General features: G+C 44.6%; 1 protein-coding gene across 1 annotated transcript; it reads left to right on the forward strand.

Moving 5' to 3' along the window:
* Positions 1 to 3,595: 3,595 nt before the first annotated feature.
* Positions 3,596 to 17,519, forward strand: wnt6b (wingless-type MMTV integration site family, member 6b). The gene is made up of 4 exons (XM_023820426.2): positions 3,596 to 4,188; positions 8,293 to 8,513; positions 14,279 to 14,580; positions 15,813 to 17,519. Exons 1-4 carry the CDS (start codon positions 4,112 to 4,114, stop codon positions 16,272 to 16,274), a joined length of 1,062 nt encoding a protein of 353 aa, XP_023676194.1. The 5' UTR covers positions 3,596 to 4,111; the 3' UTR covers positions 16,275 to 17,519.
* The last annotated feature ends 280 nt before the right edge of the window (positions 17,520 to 17,799 follow it).

The raw sequence follows: 17,799 nt of genomic DNA on the forward strand, positions 1-17,799 counted from the left end.
AAAACAAAAATAACAATCTGAATGCGCTTTACAGCCAGTTCATGTAATCTTCAATGGAAGTATAATGTGGACAAGGAGGCACGCGACTCCCACAAAATGTCAGAGGTGAAACTTGTTGTTTCTGAGGGCAATACACAAGCGGCAGAACAAAGACATACCAGGAACATGAGTGTCAGCGTCGATAGGCCTCGACTTGGGCTGTCCGATGAAGAAAATACGAAACGGCGTCTGCTGTTCGGAGCAGACATAGTCCGCTCACATGTGGATCCTTTACAGGCTCTCACGAGGACTGGAACAAGCCCGGCTTCTCCCAGATCAATATTAGCACGTCAAACTACCGTATTTCAAGCCCCATCAGTCCCGTTTACCACAGACGGGGCGTCACGTGATAACCGAAACAGCCCAACTGACGCGCCGTTATTTACCAGAACGCAAGAGCCTGTGGCAGTCGTGACATTTTATAACACGGCTCCGCTGCCAGTTTTTTGAGGAATTTCGTGAACTCCACTTCTCGCAGGGATTCCAAAAATGGCTGCGGTTTGTTTTAAAGGGTTATGGCATATAACAATCATATGTTTTTAATTTGGCCGAGATTCTTTTTTTTTTTTTTTTTTCGACTTAACGTAAAAAATATTATGTGTGACAGGGTTTCTAATCGTTTTAGACGAGAGTCCCCGGGGAGGGAAGTGAGGACGAGGTGGCTGCAGGGATTAAAAGGACAGGATACAAAAGGGAAGCGTGTGGGGCGGCCAGGAAGTGGCTTGAGGAGCGAGAGGAAGAAGAGGTTTTGTCTTGGCAGGGCCATCCGACGAAAGGCCCCAATTTCACAGCCGGTTGACTGAGATGAGAGAGGGCGTGCGCTCCGGACTCGGGCGGGGTGCACGGGGCAAAGGTGATCCGGGGAGATACCTCAGCCCTCTCCGGGAATCTGGGAAGTGCCGCGCTGCAGACGCTGCGATGGATTCGCTAAAGCCGGTTCCCAGGAAGGTTTCGCCAGGACCCTGGGCTTAACACCCCGCTGCACTTTGAAATGGGATCTTTATTGTCCACAAAGTTCAAGCCAAGTATGAGAAATCACTCCTCCCTAACAAAACACACACGCATGCACGCACGCACACACGCGTGCTCGCACGCAAATCAGCGTGTTATTGGAGACCTGGGGCCTGTGATTAAGGTCGAGTTTAATCTAGTTTAATCAGGATAAGGGAAACAAAAACCTCACACTACATAACGAAGACAGTTTACATAATACATGCTTTTAGGGAACAAGTTATTAAATAATTTAGCAAAAAATGATACTTTGACTAAAAGTATATGCAACAGTCTAAGAAAGAAGAGTCAACTGCTGCATCTTTGTAGTAATCAGGAGAAAGTATTAGGTCAAAAATAGTAAGTGTTTGTTTTTTTCCCCATTTAGTTTAGTTTGGGGAAAGTGCAACGCAGCTTTTGTAAAACTGTGAAACACAGTGGAGAAACAGGAAACCCCTTGTGACCGCAGCAAACCAAAACAGTAAAACCCAAACCCGATGCAGGAGTTATGGCGACCTTTGCTGTATGATCTCAGGGTACCTGTATCGCTGTTTTGCACACATTAAAATATCACAGAGCTGAAGCAGATTTATCTTCCCTTTTAAGTAAAAATTGATCAATCAGAATGATACGGCTGTGACACACCTGCGGCTTTAGACAAAACTTTACCATATTTCCTCTTTGAAGTTGGGAAGGGAAGAGAGTAGAGGGGGGAGAGAGAATCAAAGAGTTTGGGCTGTGAGATAGCGGACAAATGGTTCAACTGATCTCTCTGTTCGGAGGTATAAAGGAACTAGATGAAAAATATACCCATCACGTGCACCGACTAAGTGACATATTTTGCTTTCCCCTGGAGTTTGATTGATATCATTGGTATGCAATAGTAAATCTTTCGTATTCTGTAGGAGCGGGTCTGTGTGGAGGCTTAGATTTCTGACTCGTTATGAAGACTACCCGCTGTAAAGCTGGTGTGGGCGGAGCTTCCCGCCTCCCCAGTCTGGTGGGGATAAAATGAAAATCACGGAGTAAATTGATGAAAGCGAAAGAGCTCGTTGCGGGTGGGTGGTTAGTGCGCGAGCACACGGCTGGGGCTCAGCACTGTCCCTGCTGCACGTTTCAATACATCTCAAATACTCCGTGTATTATGTCTTCAAACGTCTGATTTCCGCCGAATTAGCACATGGCAAGTACAAAACTAAAATTAAATAGGCAAATACTGGAAGCTGTGTCCGGCTTTATCAGTACAGTTTCCAATACTGGGAAAACGACTTTTGCAGTTTACTATTATTTGACGGTACGTCTAGTACCCAACAGACTACGAAGTCAATTAACTTAAAAAATTATCTGACACACTTCTACAAGAAAATGTAACGAACAACAGTCAGACAACAAAAATGTACTTTTTACTTTGATTTGAAATACCTTTAGTTTAATAACAGAGCCTATATGAAGAACAAATGTTTTGTGTATAAAAAACGCTTGATAGCTGTAATGATTGAACATTAAAATAACTGTACTATATTGAACATTAAAAAGAACTGTACTACATGGGAAATAACATAATGGTCAGTCCTATAGCTGTTTTGAAAGTAGTAAGGGCTGGCTATTATTGGTCTTTTTGATGGGGCTTTCGCGTTGGAAGCACTGGATATATCCCATATGCTCTGTAGCAGTTTTCCTGGGGAGGCGGGGGTCTTGCTGTCACAAGTATCCAGGAAGGACTGGGGAGTCTTTTGATGATACAGTTTATCCCGTCACATTTTAATGCGCTTTCCAAACAAATACCAAACATGCCCCCCCTGACAGGACTATGCAACGTTAACAATCTGGTTCTGTTTGACCGCACGCGTTTTCCCAGCGTCTGCGTTGAGCTGGACGTGTTTGTACAGTACACCTTCCCATATTTCCTGAAAAAGCAGGTATTTGGCGGGGATTATGATTTATGTTACGTTCGGTTTGCAAGTTTTTACTGATCAAACTTGATAATAACCTACCAGAAAAAAATGCTCACGCATGGTCAGAGTTTCTTTGAACACAAGATATTTTAAAATTTAGGAAATCACTTAAATGAGTTTGACCCCCAGCTGCAACAGATGCAATTGGGAAAAATATAAGAAATGTTTTGAAAGCTGTTTAAAATTATTTTAATGTTATATAAATTATGTTTCTATATATTTTTTTCTAGTAATTACATGAATATAGGTTTTATTTGAAATTGGTACGTTTGCAACTTTTTAAAACGTACCTGGTTGTCAGACTGGCCCAAACGGAGCCCATTGCACCGAATTCAACTCTGATTTCTTTACTGTAAACGCAGCTCCTAGTAAGTGAGACGCTTCCTCTGCCTGGACTCTCAAGCGCAGTCGGTTTCATCCAATTATTCAACTTTTTTAGGAGTGACAAAAAAGGATTTCTCTTGGCCCCAAGTCACGCTCGGAGGCAGTTTATAGTATTTCTAAGGAACATTCTCGGTTGAAGGCTGGGGGGGGGGGGGGGTGGGGGGGGGAGTGCTTTTAGGGGTTGACATGATGTGCTTGACGCCTACCTGTAGCCTTTCAATCCGAAACCATGCGCAGTCTGGCACAGAGCGACAAGCACATGTCGGTTCAGTACCAACCGTGGCTGAACATTAGTGCGATAATACGGTTGAATTTCCGCGTAGAACGTGTTGGCTCTTTGATTTCACTTTTTTGTAGCTCCTGCCCGAGGTCTGGCTTCTTTCCACCCCCCTCGGGCTGCAGAAACCTCGCTGCCAGATCGAAATCGCTGCGCTATTGGAATTTGGGAGTTTTCAGTCGGGACGTGCCTGTCACCTTCATATTAGTTCCCCCGGCTGTTGAGGGTTGAGATCATGCATCCCAGGCAAACGCACCTACTATCTGCGCGAACGTCTCCAGCCGCCCCGGCGAATGATCGAACTCACCGACATGACTGAAGAGGAGTTCAAAGGATTTTGCACGCATTTTTTGGGGGGTGCTGAAAGCTCGCCGACCCTTCAGGACGTTCCGTGAGAATCCCCGCATGAATCCGGCGTTTCCCTGTAATTTCTTTGATTTTTCTGGAGGAGTTCACTCTCAACAGGATGGTCCCAATATCTCGAACTCAGCTTGCCTTGTTTTTTATTCTTCTTTGTCCAGTCAACATTATCGGGTTGTGGTGGTAAGTTATCATGAAATATACATTTACAAGGCAATTTTATTTACCTGAATATAAACGGTAATTTCGCGATAAAAAAAAACATTTTTCAACAAATCCACCAACAAATACATTATTATAATAATTATTATTATTAATGTTGTTGATATTGTTATTAGTCTATTATTGTTACTAGTAGTAGTATAGTAGTACTACTAGTAGTAGTAGTATCAGTTAAGGTTTTTCAAATTATTCTGACGTGCTGCCCTAAGTCGTCAGTTTGGTAATATCACATTTTCGTTACTTGGTATCATTTCCGAAGGGTGGATAACTTGTTTGTTTTAGAAACAGCGCTAATTAGGTAACAACGGTATGCAGCCCCAAACCATAATCTTTATGTGGGATGTTATACTGGGAACACGGAGGGACTCTGCAGGCTAACACTCTTTGGAGCCCCTTTAATTGTTAAACCAAATGAGTTTTAATGGCATAATTCAAGGGCCCCAAAATATTAGCAAACTTTAAGTTTATGGGAAATATTATAATTGTGTACATTTTCCCGATTTTTTTTTTCGCATTTATGAGAAATTATTGCTTTATAATGCAATACCATCTGGCCAATCTGAGACATGAGAATGTTTAGTTTCGTAATGAAAAACTAAATGGCTTATTCATTTTAGATACTGTGATGGGTCAACAGTCCGCCGAGTTATAGCCTGTAGTCAAAGCTACGACATGAGGAAGGAGTCAGAGACGGAATTCTTGGTGGACATAGATGCAACAGATATGTCATCATAAAATAATTTCCATTTCTGCATTCTGTAGTGTATATTAGGGTCAGAAGGGCTTTTTTGGCACTGTGGAAGAAAATGCCAAGTAATTAGATATTTCGCAGTACGATATAAACGGTATTATTGCTGGTGCAAGAGTTTCCAAGACTGTCCAGCGGCAGAGTCAAGGTCAGAGCGCGGTGTTTGCTGCGGAGTAGAGTCCACACCTGGAGCGACCAGCCCGGTGGGACAAAGATGCTTTCATCGCGCTGCTTTAGAGAGACCGCTGCTCACTGTCGGGTCGCCCCTGCAGAGAGGCGCTTAGTACGCTGCGCCTTGTAGCTGCACCCCGGCGCATATACACCCACACACACCCGACCTAGATTTGCGGGTCTCGGGCTGTTTTTCTGTTGCCCTTGATTCCCCCCTAGGCTGGGCTAACCCCCCCCCCCCCCCCCAAATACCACCACCCTTCTCTTGCGGCTCATGCACTGGCTGTCAGCCAGGCGCGTGCTCCCCAGATGCGCGCGAGCCTCCAGCCCCGCAGCCTCGTTCCCCCGGCGGCCCCGCATGCGTCTTGCCGCCCCTCCCGGGGCCCCGCCACCTGCCGAACGCCGCGTTATCGCGAGATATTATCTCAACCCACCCCCCTTCAAATTTGTAAGTGAGACTTTGTTTTGGAAAAATTAGGCGATTTCCAGTTATGGTGAAAAAACAAAAAAAGAAGAAAAAAAAGCGCAAGGTGGTGGGATCAGATAAAGATGAAGCGAGCGAGTCCTCTCCACCTCTCCAAGCTCACGCACACCGCACGTCACGCGCTGCATGTGGGCGCTTCTCTATTAGCCTGGCCCTCAGGTTCTACTCCGGGAGCCTCCATCTCCACCCCAATCCCGTTACAGCCACCACACCCCACCCATCAAATTTGCATGTTTAAAGACAAACATGTGACAGGCACTAGTGTGGGACCGGCCCTGTTCCACACCGGGGGATCTCAGACTCTGCGTACCGGGGACTTTGCCATGGCTCCGTGCCACCGACCACAGGACTGAACCCAAGGCGCTCGTGCTCTTCCCAGCCCTGTCGTGACTGACTTCATATCCAGCATACTTTGGGGATCATTTCCAACATTTAGAAGAAAAAAACGAGACATCTCTGGTTTTGCTGTCTATAATGAAACCTGAGGTCTACAGTATTAACTGAGGACGCATCTAAAACCTCATCTACATAAGGAGCAATTGTTCTGTCAGAAGTTTCTTATCATAGTTCCTGTCTGTATTTTTGTGTTTTTTAGTTTGTCCTGCATTTCATGCGTGACATTGCCCCATCGTTTCCTGATTGTGAAGATGGCTTTACATCCCTGTTTATGTTATGATTAGCCCTTATCTTTACGTTATCTGCCTTTGCGAGCTTAAGTTTCAATGATAAGGACACACACACACACAAACCTTATAGTATGCCAAGATAAGTCTTATATACATATATAATATATGTGTGTCATCCCCGGATTCTCTCTGGCATTTTCTCTACAAGGCCACTAAAAGATCTCTCACGTCACCGTATTTTGAGATCGTGGAGCAGAGTGAATGTGCCAGATGGAAAATTCCAGCTGGTCATTCTCCCTCCTTGTTTGCTAGCTTTGTGTTGCTCTGAGCATTTATGTTTTATACAGGAGACCCCAACGGTGTAAAGATAAGGATCAATTATAGAGACCCGATTCAGCCTCTAAAAAGTAGCATAAATTTGTTCCCTGAATTGTAACTGTAACCATGGAGATGTGATGCGTACTGCAAAGTGACCGATCTATTGGCTTTTGGGTTCACAGTTGAGGCGCATCTGCAGGTCAACTCACTTTCAGTATCCAGTAATGAATGACTGAATGGGGATCTGTAATTCCAGTGGTGAGAGGCTGCTGGCTTAAAAAATGTGGTGGTGGTGGTGTGGGGGGGGGGGGGGCGGGGGGTCGTCATGGTTTTCAGTTTTTTAATAAATCCACACCTCTCACTGTAAAACGAGTTGCCTTTTTAAAAAAAAAATTCAACATGTGGATCCAGAGTCTCTGACTCTGGCAGGTGATACTTCTGTGCAGGTCTGGAGACTCTGAGCCGTTTGATAATAAGGAGGTATAAATGTACCACGTCAGCAGTTCTTGGTAATAGCGGGGTGGATTCAGTAGATTATGACCTACAGAGCAGTACTGCGGTCCATGTTCCTCGGTTCCTCTCTATGGAAACACAGTAAATAGATTCTCAAGCTGAACCAGAGGACCATCGAGTGCGTAAACGTACCACTGTGCTCAGATTTCCATTGTCTGCCTCATTTCGCGAATTCCAAGACCAGGTAGTGAAGACATGGTTTATGTAAGCACTCCAAGCTTTTGTTTGAAATAGTTATGGAATGACCATAGAAGTTCAATAAAAACATCATGTGTGTAATGTTAGACGAGGCCCGCATGTTGTTTGAACATGCAACATTTCATTTGTGATCAAGTTTGTGTTTGTTCGAGGTGCGTGTTCAAACAGCAGACAATGGCTGCCATTCATCCATCACTAAACAGAACTGGAATTACAAGGCTTTTTTTTGACTGACAGATGTTTGTACTGTTAATGCAGTTGGGGGTTAATTGAAAGACACTCTTAACATTTTTTTCATAGCCATCTGTTTATAGTTTATGAGAGTTTTACTTTTAGGTGAAAAGATAACCAAAGGTGTTTGTTCATAACTTTTTTAACTTTAAATTTATAACTTTTTAATTTAAAAAAATCAACGGTACAAACCTTCACTTTCAAGAACAGTGTGCTTTTGCTTCTCCTAATATTATTTACAAAGATAGAGCTCTTTGGAGACAAAGTGCATTTGGAATCATACTTTTGATGTTGTCTAGATAAAGACTCAATCTTTGTGAATCACCATTGAAGCATATGCTTGATCAGATAAGTGGAAGTCAAACAGAACGACACTGTACTGAATGCTGCTGCTCTTAGGTTATAACTGGGAAGACACAGGGAAGTTCTGGCCTGGGGTCTGAGTGCTGGACGCAAATCCTACACTGAAACTGTGAACCTGAATCTGAACATGCATGTTTCAGAAATCCACTGTCAACAGCTGCCTTTTTCTATTATTAATCTTAATGCCATCATATGTGTTTGATGGAGTAAATGCATGATTACATATTATGTGTGTTTCCTTCTGGGGAGTAAAAGTGATTTTCATCTAATAATGGGGAATGACAACAACAGATCTTTATCTGCTGTAGCCCGGGACTTTATTTGTACTTTTTCTTGAAAGCAGTTGAACATTCAATATCTTCTCTGGAATCTGTACAAGGATCTGAGCTCACAACCAATGTTGTTTCTGGCAGGGCTGTGGGCAGCCCCTTAGTCATGGACCCCAACAGCATCTGCCGGAAGACCAAGCGGCTCGCCGGCAAGCAGGCAGAACTGTGCCAGACCCAGCCGGAGATCGTCCACGAGGTGGCCAAGGGCGCCAAGCTGGGGGTGCGAGAGTGCCAGCACCAGTTTCGCTTTCGACGGTGGAACTGCACCAGTCAGAACAAGTACTTTGGCAGAATCCTGCAGCAAGGTGAGTAATGGAGAGCTGTGTTGTGTGGTGGAGAACACCACTAGATGTTGAGCAAGATTTTGGAAACGCGTGTGGGTGTAGTATCCAACCAGAGGGCTTAGGTTGTGATGAAAGGTAACTTCGCACTGTTTAGAGGGATGCGATGAAGACTACTGACGAATCCACTGAATTAATAGAGATATAGACATATATTAATGGAGTGCAAGCAACGTTTCAGAAACTATAGGATAGAAGAGAATAGAATAGAATAGAATAGAATAGAATAGAAATATTTATTTCATCCCCAGGAGGAAATTGTCTTTTTGCCTGGGTGAGAGCAAGTTTGAGGGGTGCAGAAAAGATGGCAGAAAGTAACAGATTCTTTGCTTCAGAACTTCCAACCCTCTGCAACCTTGTATCTGTAGTTACACAAAAAAAAGTTGAAGACTGGTTTAAGTCCAAGTAAATATATGAGTAGCACTGTGTCTGTGTTTAGATCTCCAGCTTCTCCAGTGCCACCGTGCTCTCAGTCAGCTCTAAGCATTTGGCATCTCAGTCTCCATTGAGCTTTATTTGGGTCTTTTCTGAACGTTGGATGAATCTGTTATCTCTTCTTATTCCCTCCTATATACAGTAGCAAAACAAAACCATGGAAATAGCTTCTCACCTGTCTAAACCGTCACCCAAAGACCGAGTCCATCAGCCGCTCATGTAAAAGCGCTGACAGACCACCTGCTGACTAATCTGTCACCTTGTCACCCTTTTGGAATCCGTCACGCCTGTCCGCCTGTCGCGAATCATCCTCGCGTCTTCAGTCCCGGGCGATGAACCTGTGACCCCCACAGGGGAGAGCCAGTCCACCAAACCATTTTTCCCGCATGCCAACACTGCAGTTGTGGCCGCGCCAGAGAACAAGGATGCCTGTTGTATCTGTGAGAGACATTTTTACCCACTGCCACGCTTCCCCTGCTTCAGATTGCATACTCAGTATGATCTCTAAAATTGCCTCCCGTAACCATTGATCCTCCTCATCTGCCAGCTCTTTGAAGTCTGTAATAAAAGTAATGCACTAATGCATGCCTGTTGCTCTCTGCAATTATTCTGTTGAATTTTAAAAGCTCTCCGGCTTTTTTTCCTCCCTGCCGTACTGTCATTAGACACTGCTCTGTTTTAGCGTTGTAGAAGTCCTTCGTCTCGTGCCGTGGGGTAAATCCGCCGGTTTGGGGCTTTTGTCGACCCCGCACTGGTCGACTGCAATGTCAGTGGTGTGAGCTTCGTGGTGGTGAGCAAAAATCATACTGCAAGCCAAATAAAGGCCCAGCTGAACTTCAGGAATCGCCATAACAGTGGTACTAAGAAAAGAAAGTGGCAAAGGAAAATGTAGGCTTTACCCATTTCAAAGCATTTAATCTAGAAGGATTTCATACCCCTTTGTTATGGCCTCTTGTGTTTAAAAGACATGCATATGTCTGAACTCTTCTGGAAAAGATGAACAGGCTGGTGGTACTGTAGCACAATGCTGGTAGCTCATTGAGTAAAATCGTAAAGTTCTCTTGAAGTGTAATTGCATGCACCGTTACTGTAAACTTTGACTAAAACGAGGCAGACCAGTAGAGGGCAGTACACCTCTGAACGACAATGGTCAGTCTTATTCAACCCAGTTTTGTGGGTGGTGCAGTAACCCCAGTTTCATGACCCCTAGCCCGAGCCTGCGATGTTTGAGCAACTCGATATAGTTTCAGAGGAACCCTTGCGTTCCTTTCGCCGTATTATTGTGTTTGTATTCCTTAGGGTTGTATGAGCAATTCTGCACAAACATCTTTAATGATTATTCTGCTAGAGAGAGACATGAGATTCGACAGAGACAGACGTATCTTGGCATATCTTACTGCTGTAAGGAGCGATGGCCAAAAATATTTCGAGATGAAGCGATGGCTCCCTGAGGTTTTATTTTTTTGTGGCTTCTGTTACTTGGTGGTTCTGGCTAGTAGAATATACCTACAATTAACATGAGCCCATTTAAAGAACCACAAAGTCGTGAGTGCTCTCATAAACCACTCAAACCACCTGTGTAACTCTGAAGAGTGGCTTAGGACGTGTGTGTTTTTTCTCTGCTCCCCTTTGCAAAAATTGACCTCAGGCTATTACCCTTTTCTTTTCAAACTTAGAGACGAAACCTGTTGTTTTCTTGGCCCAAGGAAGTGCTCCTCCTTGCCAGACTTTTTCATGATGTCTCCTGGCAGCCTAATGTTGTCTCTGGGTTATAATGAAGCAATTAGATATGCTGGGGGACAATAATGAGAAATTTAATAAATATGCTTATCTGTCTGTAATCCCACCCCCACTCCAAGAATGTGATTTACATTGCTATCAGAGTGGCTTCTGTCTGTGTTGCTGTCAGTCATCCTTTCATGTCATATATAGTTTTGAGGTTTCGGCTTGGTTGCTTTCGCCAGGGTCATGCACTGGAAAAAACAGAAAACCTGCACATTCTGGGTAATAACATAGGCAAATGACAAAAGTATCCCCCCCTCCCCCCCCCCCCCCCCCCCAGGGCAAATTCAGGCCATAATCCTGTCGAGTGCTTTTCTTGGCTTATGGCAATGATATTATTTTAACTAGGCAAAAATGAATTGTGGTTGTTGGTTTTTTTCTGTTTTAGCACGGATGCGATTCATATCGCTACTGAGGATACAACAGCATTTGTTCGTTGGCTGTTAAGGCCGCTGGGTTTTGGTATAAATGAGAATCGCTTCGCTGTATAGGTTCTTCCCATGGGTTCAAAAAGTCAGTCTTGCGAAAAAAAATGTCCTAACTCAGATTCGACAATTCGAAGATTTAAGAGGGATACATGTCTCAGTCTCAGTGCTACAGCCGAACAGAGACTTTAACGTGAACATGCTCTGCTTAGGTATATGAAATACGGATAAAATGTTAGATACACAAAGTTTGGCCATGTGGTTGTAGGTGCCGTATTTGATCTCCAGCTTCTCCAGTGCCACCGTGCTCTCAGTCAGCTCTAACACTTCGTGCATTTTTCTGGTTTGTGGGACGTTTTAGGGTAGTGCAGCGGCTTAGCATGTGGGTTCACAACCTGAGAGTTGAGGGGTTCAGGTCTCAGCAGGGGCCCTATGAGGACCACCTTGCATTTTAGTGACATAGGTAGTCTATCTAGCTGTATATGCTGCTAAAAATTGTTGGACCAAAGCATGGGCAGAGCCCCAAAACTCTTTGTGAAGCCTTTTTTCTCGAAATAGACTTTATCTGAGGTGACGGCAAGGTCATGTCAGGTAACACAATATGGCCGCAGAATAAACAGCGTCTACCTGCCTGAGGCGTATGGTCTTTGGAGGCTAATTGTCTCTCTTGTTTCACCCTCCTGTTCCTATAAGCACAATTACACACCTGCAAATATGCGAGGAATGCGTCATTAAACACCATCGTTAACGTACCGTCCCAGATTTTTTTTCTTTTATATATAGTCATCAGCTACGACAAAGATGTCATCAGCTACGACAAAGATCATGCACGATTCCGGATGTATATCAGACGCGGTTGGAATTTCGCTCTTTTGCGAAGAGTCGGAACGAGAAGCAATCTTGTGGATTACTTGCTGTGCTCCTGTATATCAGCAGTTAATGAAATGGATTTCAGGTATGCATACGTGCTGTAAGATATGGCTAACCTTTTCTGGATGACAGCTCGCAGAAAGCAAAATAAATCAATCATATTTATTCATGACCATGAGTCTGTGTCTCCCATACTCAAGACGGCCTTGTATTCTCTCATTCTTTCTTTTTTTGCATCCATGCATCATTGACTTAAAGTTAAGCAAAAAAAAAAAAAATCCTAATTCTTGTAGGAGACCCTCCTGGCATCAGTCACTCTAGCAGACAGGCCCAGACACAGGCAGCTGTACAAATGCGCTCGGAATTTGTGTCCCGGAGGAGAATACACAGCCAGTTAAATTCTGGAGAATTTTAATTTTTAATAACCCTAATCGCTTAATTAGATATGAACTCCCAAAAAGAAGCTCAACAATACAAACAAACCAGGTGGAAAATGTATAAATTCTCTAAGCACACCTGGATCAGCCGCTCAACAAAAGTGAAGTTATCTGTTTCTGCACTGAAATCTCACGAACTTTCGTCTGTCAAATGATGCACAATTGTCAGCTACTTGGCTAGAAATTTTACCCGCATAGATGTTTTCCTCTTCAATTACTTACAGAACAATTAATCTAAAAGAAGATTGTGTAGAAGTTGGTCAATCAATAGTTCTGAAAATGACCTAAGAATGGGCTTGCGGCTCCTGTTTCAGCACCACTAACATAAACATGAAGTGTGCAAGCGAGGATCCACACAGCAGAGCACCAAGATAGAGCACCATGACTCAGTGACAGTGTGAAATCTCTCCAGCTTATGATTAGTTCTACTTTTACCCACCTAACCACTGTGTTCAATTGCATCTATCCCACAAATCCCTTCCGCCAGTACACCCCCCGACTACAAAAACACTTTCTATTGCCTCCCCCCCCCCTCCAAAGTAGGGACACGTAGGGGAAAAATGACTTCTTTGAGGGGCAATGAGTTCTTGAAGGGCAAAATTATTGAATATCAGGGGGGGGACTATCTCAATGATACATATAAGCTATGGCAAGCTTTAGTACAATGGTATGGACGTTTTTAAATTGTGGGTGGGTGGGGGGGGGGTGGTTACTCCCTTTGGACAGTTTGCTAGTCTGCCAAAGGAAAACCCCACCTTGTTGGGGTTGGGGGCACCACATTCAGCCCAGCAGATCCCAGCAGAATGAGGCAACCTCAAGGACAAATGCGGCTACTGTCAGGCAAACTGAAAGCAGAGGGTGAGGCGGCCCTGGGACCCACTTACATGGGGGGGCGCAGGTGCGTGGGGGTGTCGGAGCGCCGGGCCGGACAGAGTCAGGGTGTCGTTCTGCGAGGGAGCAGCACTTGGTGTGCAGACTGACAGCTGGTGTTAATATCACGGCGCGCTGACTTTAGGGGCCAATCACATGGCACAGATTTCATTTGACTTACGATAATGAATCCCATTCATTGAATCATGCGATATGAAACTGGCTTCAGAATTTAAAGGAATATAAAAGTTATTCATTTCAGCTTCATCACAATGAGCTGTTCAGTGTTTTTTTCCCTCTTCTCTGTCATTTATTCCCTCCCCCCCCTCTCTCCTCCTGACTATACTGCTGATGATAGGATTTAGTATAAAATATTTTGTGGGAATTGATTTAGATCTCTTTAAAAGTCAAAATGTAATATCTGAGTAACGTGAAAGAGAAAGGCCAGGATCTAATGGTGTAACTGGTCGTGGTTTTGGGGGAGGGGGGGCTCTTAGAACAGAGGGATGGAGTGGCTAGCGCAGTGTTTGTCAACCTGGTCCCTGGGGGGGTCCCAGATGGTCCACGTTTTTGCTCCCTCCCAGCCGTCTACTGGAGAAGAAGTGTGGACTGTCTGGGAGTGGGAGGGAGCAAAAACATGGACTGTCTGGGGGCGCCTGTAGACCGGGTTAAAAAACACTGGGGTAGAGGTGGACATACCATATAACCATACAAGCGGAGCCCATTGATGTTAATTTGAGTCCCCCAGTGAGCTGGTAAGGAGCGTAGAGCATGAAAGGACATGATTATCAGAACGTGACCTGAAGGCACTGTCGGACAAGGTCACACAGGGGCCCCCACTTAAAACTCCCCCTCGCTAACCTTACCACCCTCCCCTCCCCACTGCCCCCACCCCACCTGTGTGTCTCAGATATCCGGGAGACAGCGTTCGTGTACGCCATCACGGCAGCAGGCGTGGCACATGCAGTGACGCAGGCCTGCAGCATGGGGGAGCTGTTGCAGTGCGGCTGCGAGGCCACCCGCAGCCGAGCCCCACCCAGGCCTCCCGGCGGCGCCGGAGGTGACGGGGTGAAGTGGGAGTGGGGCGGCTGCGGCGACGACGTGGAGTTCGGCTACGAGAAGTCCAAGCAGTTCATGGACGCCAAGAGAAAGAAGGGGAAGAGCGACATACGGACGCTGATCGACCTTCACAACAACGAGGCAGGGAGACTGGTAATGCCTGATGAATTTCTCATAACCTGTACAAGCAAACAGTATATATCCGTATCTGCTTTCAATAAGCCGATTTAAATTTTTTATTTTAATTTTTTTACGTTACGCTTGATGCTATTTCACGCACATGTGCGTAATTATTCACCTCACGTTGTTTTTACAGTCTCCGGGGGGAAAAAAAAAAAACCACTTCGGAGACGTTGGGGCGACGCGGCAAATACCTGAATAATTTCTCATGTACACTCAAATGTTTTATTACCTGTGCAAATACTCACAGATAGTCACGCCTACATGACCATAACGCGTGTCGTAGACCGCAGAAACAGGGCAGAAGAGTGCAGCTATGAAGCTTTCCCTCTACTCAAAGGATTCGGCCTCATTTCTCATCCTTTATGTACCATGTTGCCTGTTAACTGCCGCCAGACTTGAAAGGGCACAAGGGAAAATGCATGTTAAGCCTCACGAGACTTTTCTGTTCGTCTGTCAAAACATCTAAAACAAGTTGCGAGTCGCATTTTAGTGTCATTGTAAATAAGCTTTTATAGCGGTTGCGTATTGCATATCGGGAACGTCGGAACGACACGTCACTTCACTGCGCTTTGAAGCCGTATTTTCTTGCCGGGTTCATAGATGTTCTCTTCAAAGACTAAGTAAATAACTAGACTGGAATTTGAGGACTAGATTGGCTTTCTTGTTGAGGGTGGTGACCTCACAGAGCAGTGATTTGGTAGTCAACGTAAAACTCGGGGCATGTCTGGCTTTCCTTGTTAATTATAGAATAAAGAATCGCTCAGGATTCACCTCTGCTCTCCTTGTGTCCATGTGGCTTCATCTCAGCCTGAGACGCTACCACACAGCTAAAGACTGCCTGAGCAAGGGGGTCAGGCATAGTGTTTGGGCAGGTGTGGGCCTCGCTGATGGAGAAATATGGATTTGGACGGACATATTACATTTCTGAGATAACAGCTGCGCAAGTCCTTTCAGATAATGAGAAAAGTAAACAACACCCCCCTCCCCCCCTCCAACGTGCAATTTTGAAGCATTTTAATTAAAATCAGAAGGGAGATAAGGGCCCGGCATTTATCACGGGTTAATTATCGGGGAGCGTGTGTCTAACTGATCTCTGCCGTCAAGTCCTGTAAGCTCTGGGATGGCTTGAGGCAACAAGAGGGTAAATTCTTTTAGAATAGCGTCTCCCTTTATCTTGGCAATCCATCTCTGTCTAACTACAGGCGGTGAAGAATTATATGAGGACTGAATGTAAGTGTCACGGGCTGTCTGGTTCCTGTACTCTTCGGACCTGCTGGAAAAAGATGCCTCATTTTCGTGAAGTGGGCGATCGCCTTTTGGAGAGATTTAATGGAGCCTTCAAGGTGATGGGCGGTAACGACGGGAAGACTCTCATCCCCGTAGGGCAGAACATCAAGCCTCCAGACAAACAGGACCTAATCTACTCGGCCGAGTCGCCGGATTTCTGTCTGCCCAACAGGAAGACGGGTTCCCTGGGTACCCGAGGCCGCACGTGCAACAGCACGGCCATGGACGTGAGTGGCTGCGACCTGCTCTGCTGCGAGCGCGGTTACCGGGACGAGACACTGGTCTTCGAGGAGAACTGCTTGTGCAGGTTCCACTGGTGCTGCGTAGTGCAGTGCAAGAAGTGCTCCGTGCGCAAGGAGCTCAGTCTCTGCATCTGAAAAGACTCCCGGGAGCATCCGTAAGAACGGGAAACAGCAGCAGGAACTTCTGGAGCCCTTCTGGAAACCGGGGAGCTCGGCTCCGTCCTCTGGAACTCTTAGAGCTTGGCAAACAGTGGCCTAAAAATAAAATCCAGAACACTCCAGAAATGAGATGCTCATTTCAACTTCTGGAGCTGTGAAGAGCAGCTTATGCCGAATGCCCTTGACTGCATGAACAGTGTTGTTGTTTGTGGAAAATTCCAGAAGGGAATGTTGGGTTGTCACGACAGAGAACTTTTTTATGGACATGACTAGGTGTCAGTTTGTAGAACACAAACAAATGGAGACGAAAGCCTCAGTGGCAAAAAAAAATAAACTTTTCAGAGTACCTTACTAAGTTTCTAAAACTCTGCAAAGTGTGGAGTCTGAACTTCTGGAACTCTCCAGAAAAAAGAAGTCAGTGTCTCTGCTGGAGTAGGACTATACATCATAAAACTCTAGACCAATCTTTGACCAAAAAGAGAAGCAGATTTCTGTTTTGAGGACTTAATGTGACTCATAGGCATGGGTGTGTGGCACTTTAAAAACCTTTACTTATGGGAATCGATGAATAAGCACTCTAGAATGCTTTGTTCCCGCATAAGAAGGCAGTGGAAGAACATTAGAACATTATCCTTTTTCTTGCTGTTGATGAAGGGTCATCGACACAAAGACACATGGGATCGCAGGAATACCTAGAACAGAACGAATACATGACCATTTCAGTGACCTGTCACCCAAATCTATAGATAATTATGGATACTCATTCTTTTTCTTGTTTTATTTATGATACTGTAATATCACTAAGACTACTCACGGTGATAAGACGAATGTGCCCACCTTTGTCAAAAGCACTTTGAAGAAGGAGAGCTGTATCAGACTATGGAAACATTTCTGCTTCATGTAAACATTTGTTTTCTGCTCTTACGAGTATATTGTTGTGTAAACCTAAAACGAGCTGCAACCTGCAGCATTTCAAGACAATTTCTTCCTGTGAGGTATCAAGAAATTATTTTACCCTTTGGTCTTTGCTTATTTAACGTATGGGGGTCTTGCACTTTTACTGAAACTTCCCCAAATATGTATTAACATCGTTTTTTTTTTTTGTTTTTTTTTTTTTGTAAAATGGCCAGTTTTCCATTTTTTTTTCCTTACCTTGTTTAGCAGTGGTTCTAAGGTTCTTTGGTTATTTACCAATTGAAGCAATATAGTTGAGTAAAATCAGAGTATTCTCTCCCTTCATTTTGGTCAGCAGTGTGAATCACTGTTTTTTTTCTATACATCTGAAGAGTGCTGCACCAGTTCTGAGGCCGTGACATTGATCTTCTCTTCTGTCGCTCTCCGAAAAAGGCTCGTTCCTCACTGTGATCCTAACACTGAACTTATCCTATGTATCCTCATCAAAACATTATTTTCCTACTCCAAATACAGAAAAATGCAGTAATAACATTGTCTTGTGGTTTATCTGTATATGAAACGTACTTGTGGATGAATCTGCCTGAGA

Source organism: Paramormyrops kingsleyae, chromosome 1 (assembly GCF_048594095.1).
Source record: "Paramormyrops kingsleyae isolate MSU_618 chromosome 1, PKINGS_0.4, whole genome shotgun sequence".
NCBI classification, from domain to species: domain Eukaryota; kingdom Metazoa; phylum Chordata; class Actinopteri; order Osteoglossiformes; family Mormyridae; genus Paramormyrops; species Paramormyrops kingsleyae.

Bases quoted from the DNA above. Each gene is read 5' to 3' on its own strand.
- wnt6b (XM_023820426.2), top strand. From the start codon at position 4,112: ATGGTCCCAATATCTCGAACTCAGCTTGCCTTGTTTTTTATTCTTCTT. The intron at 8,514-14,278 runs GTGAGTAATGGA...TGTGTGTCTCAG, and splicing joins TGGCAGAATCCTGCAGCAAG to ATATCCGGGAGACAGCGTTC. The intron at 14,581-15,812 runs GTAATGCCTGAT...GTCTAACTACAG, and splicing joins ACAACGAGGCAGGGAGACTG to GCGGTGAAGAATTATATGAG.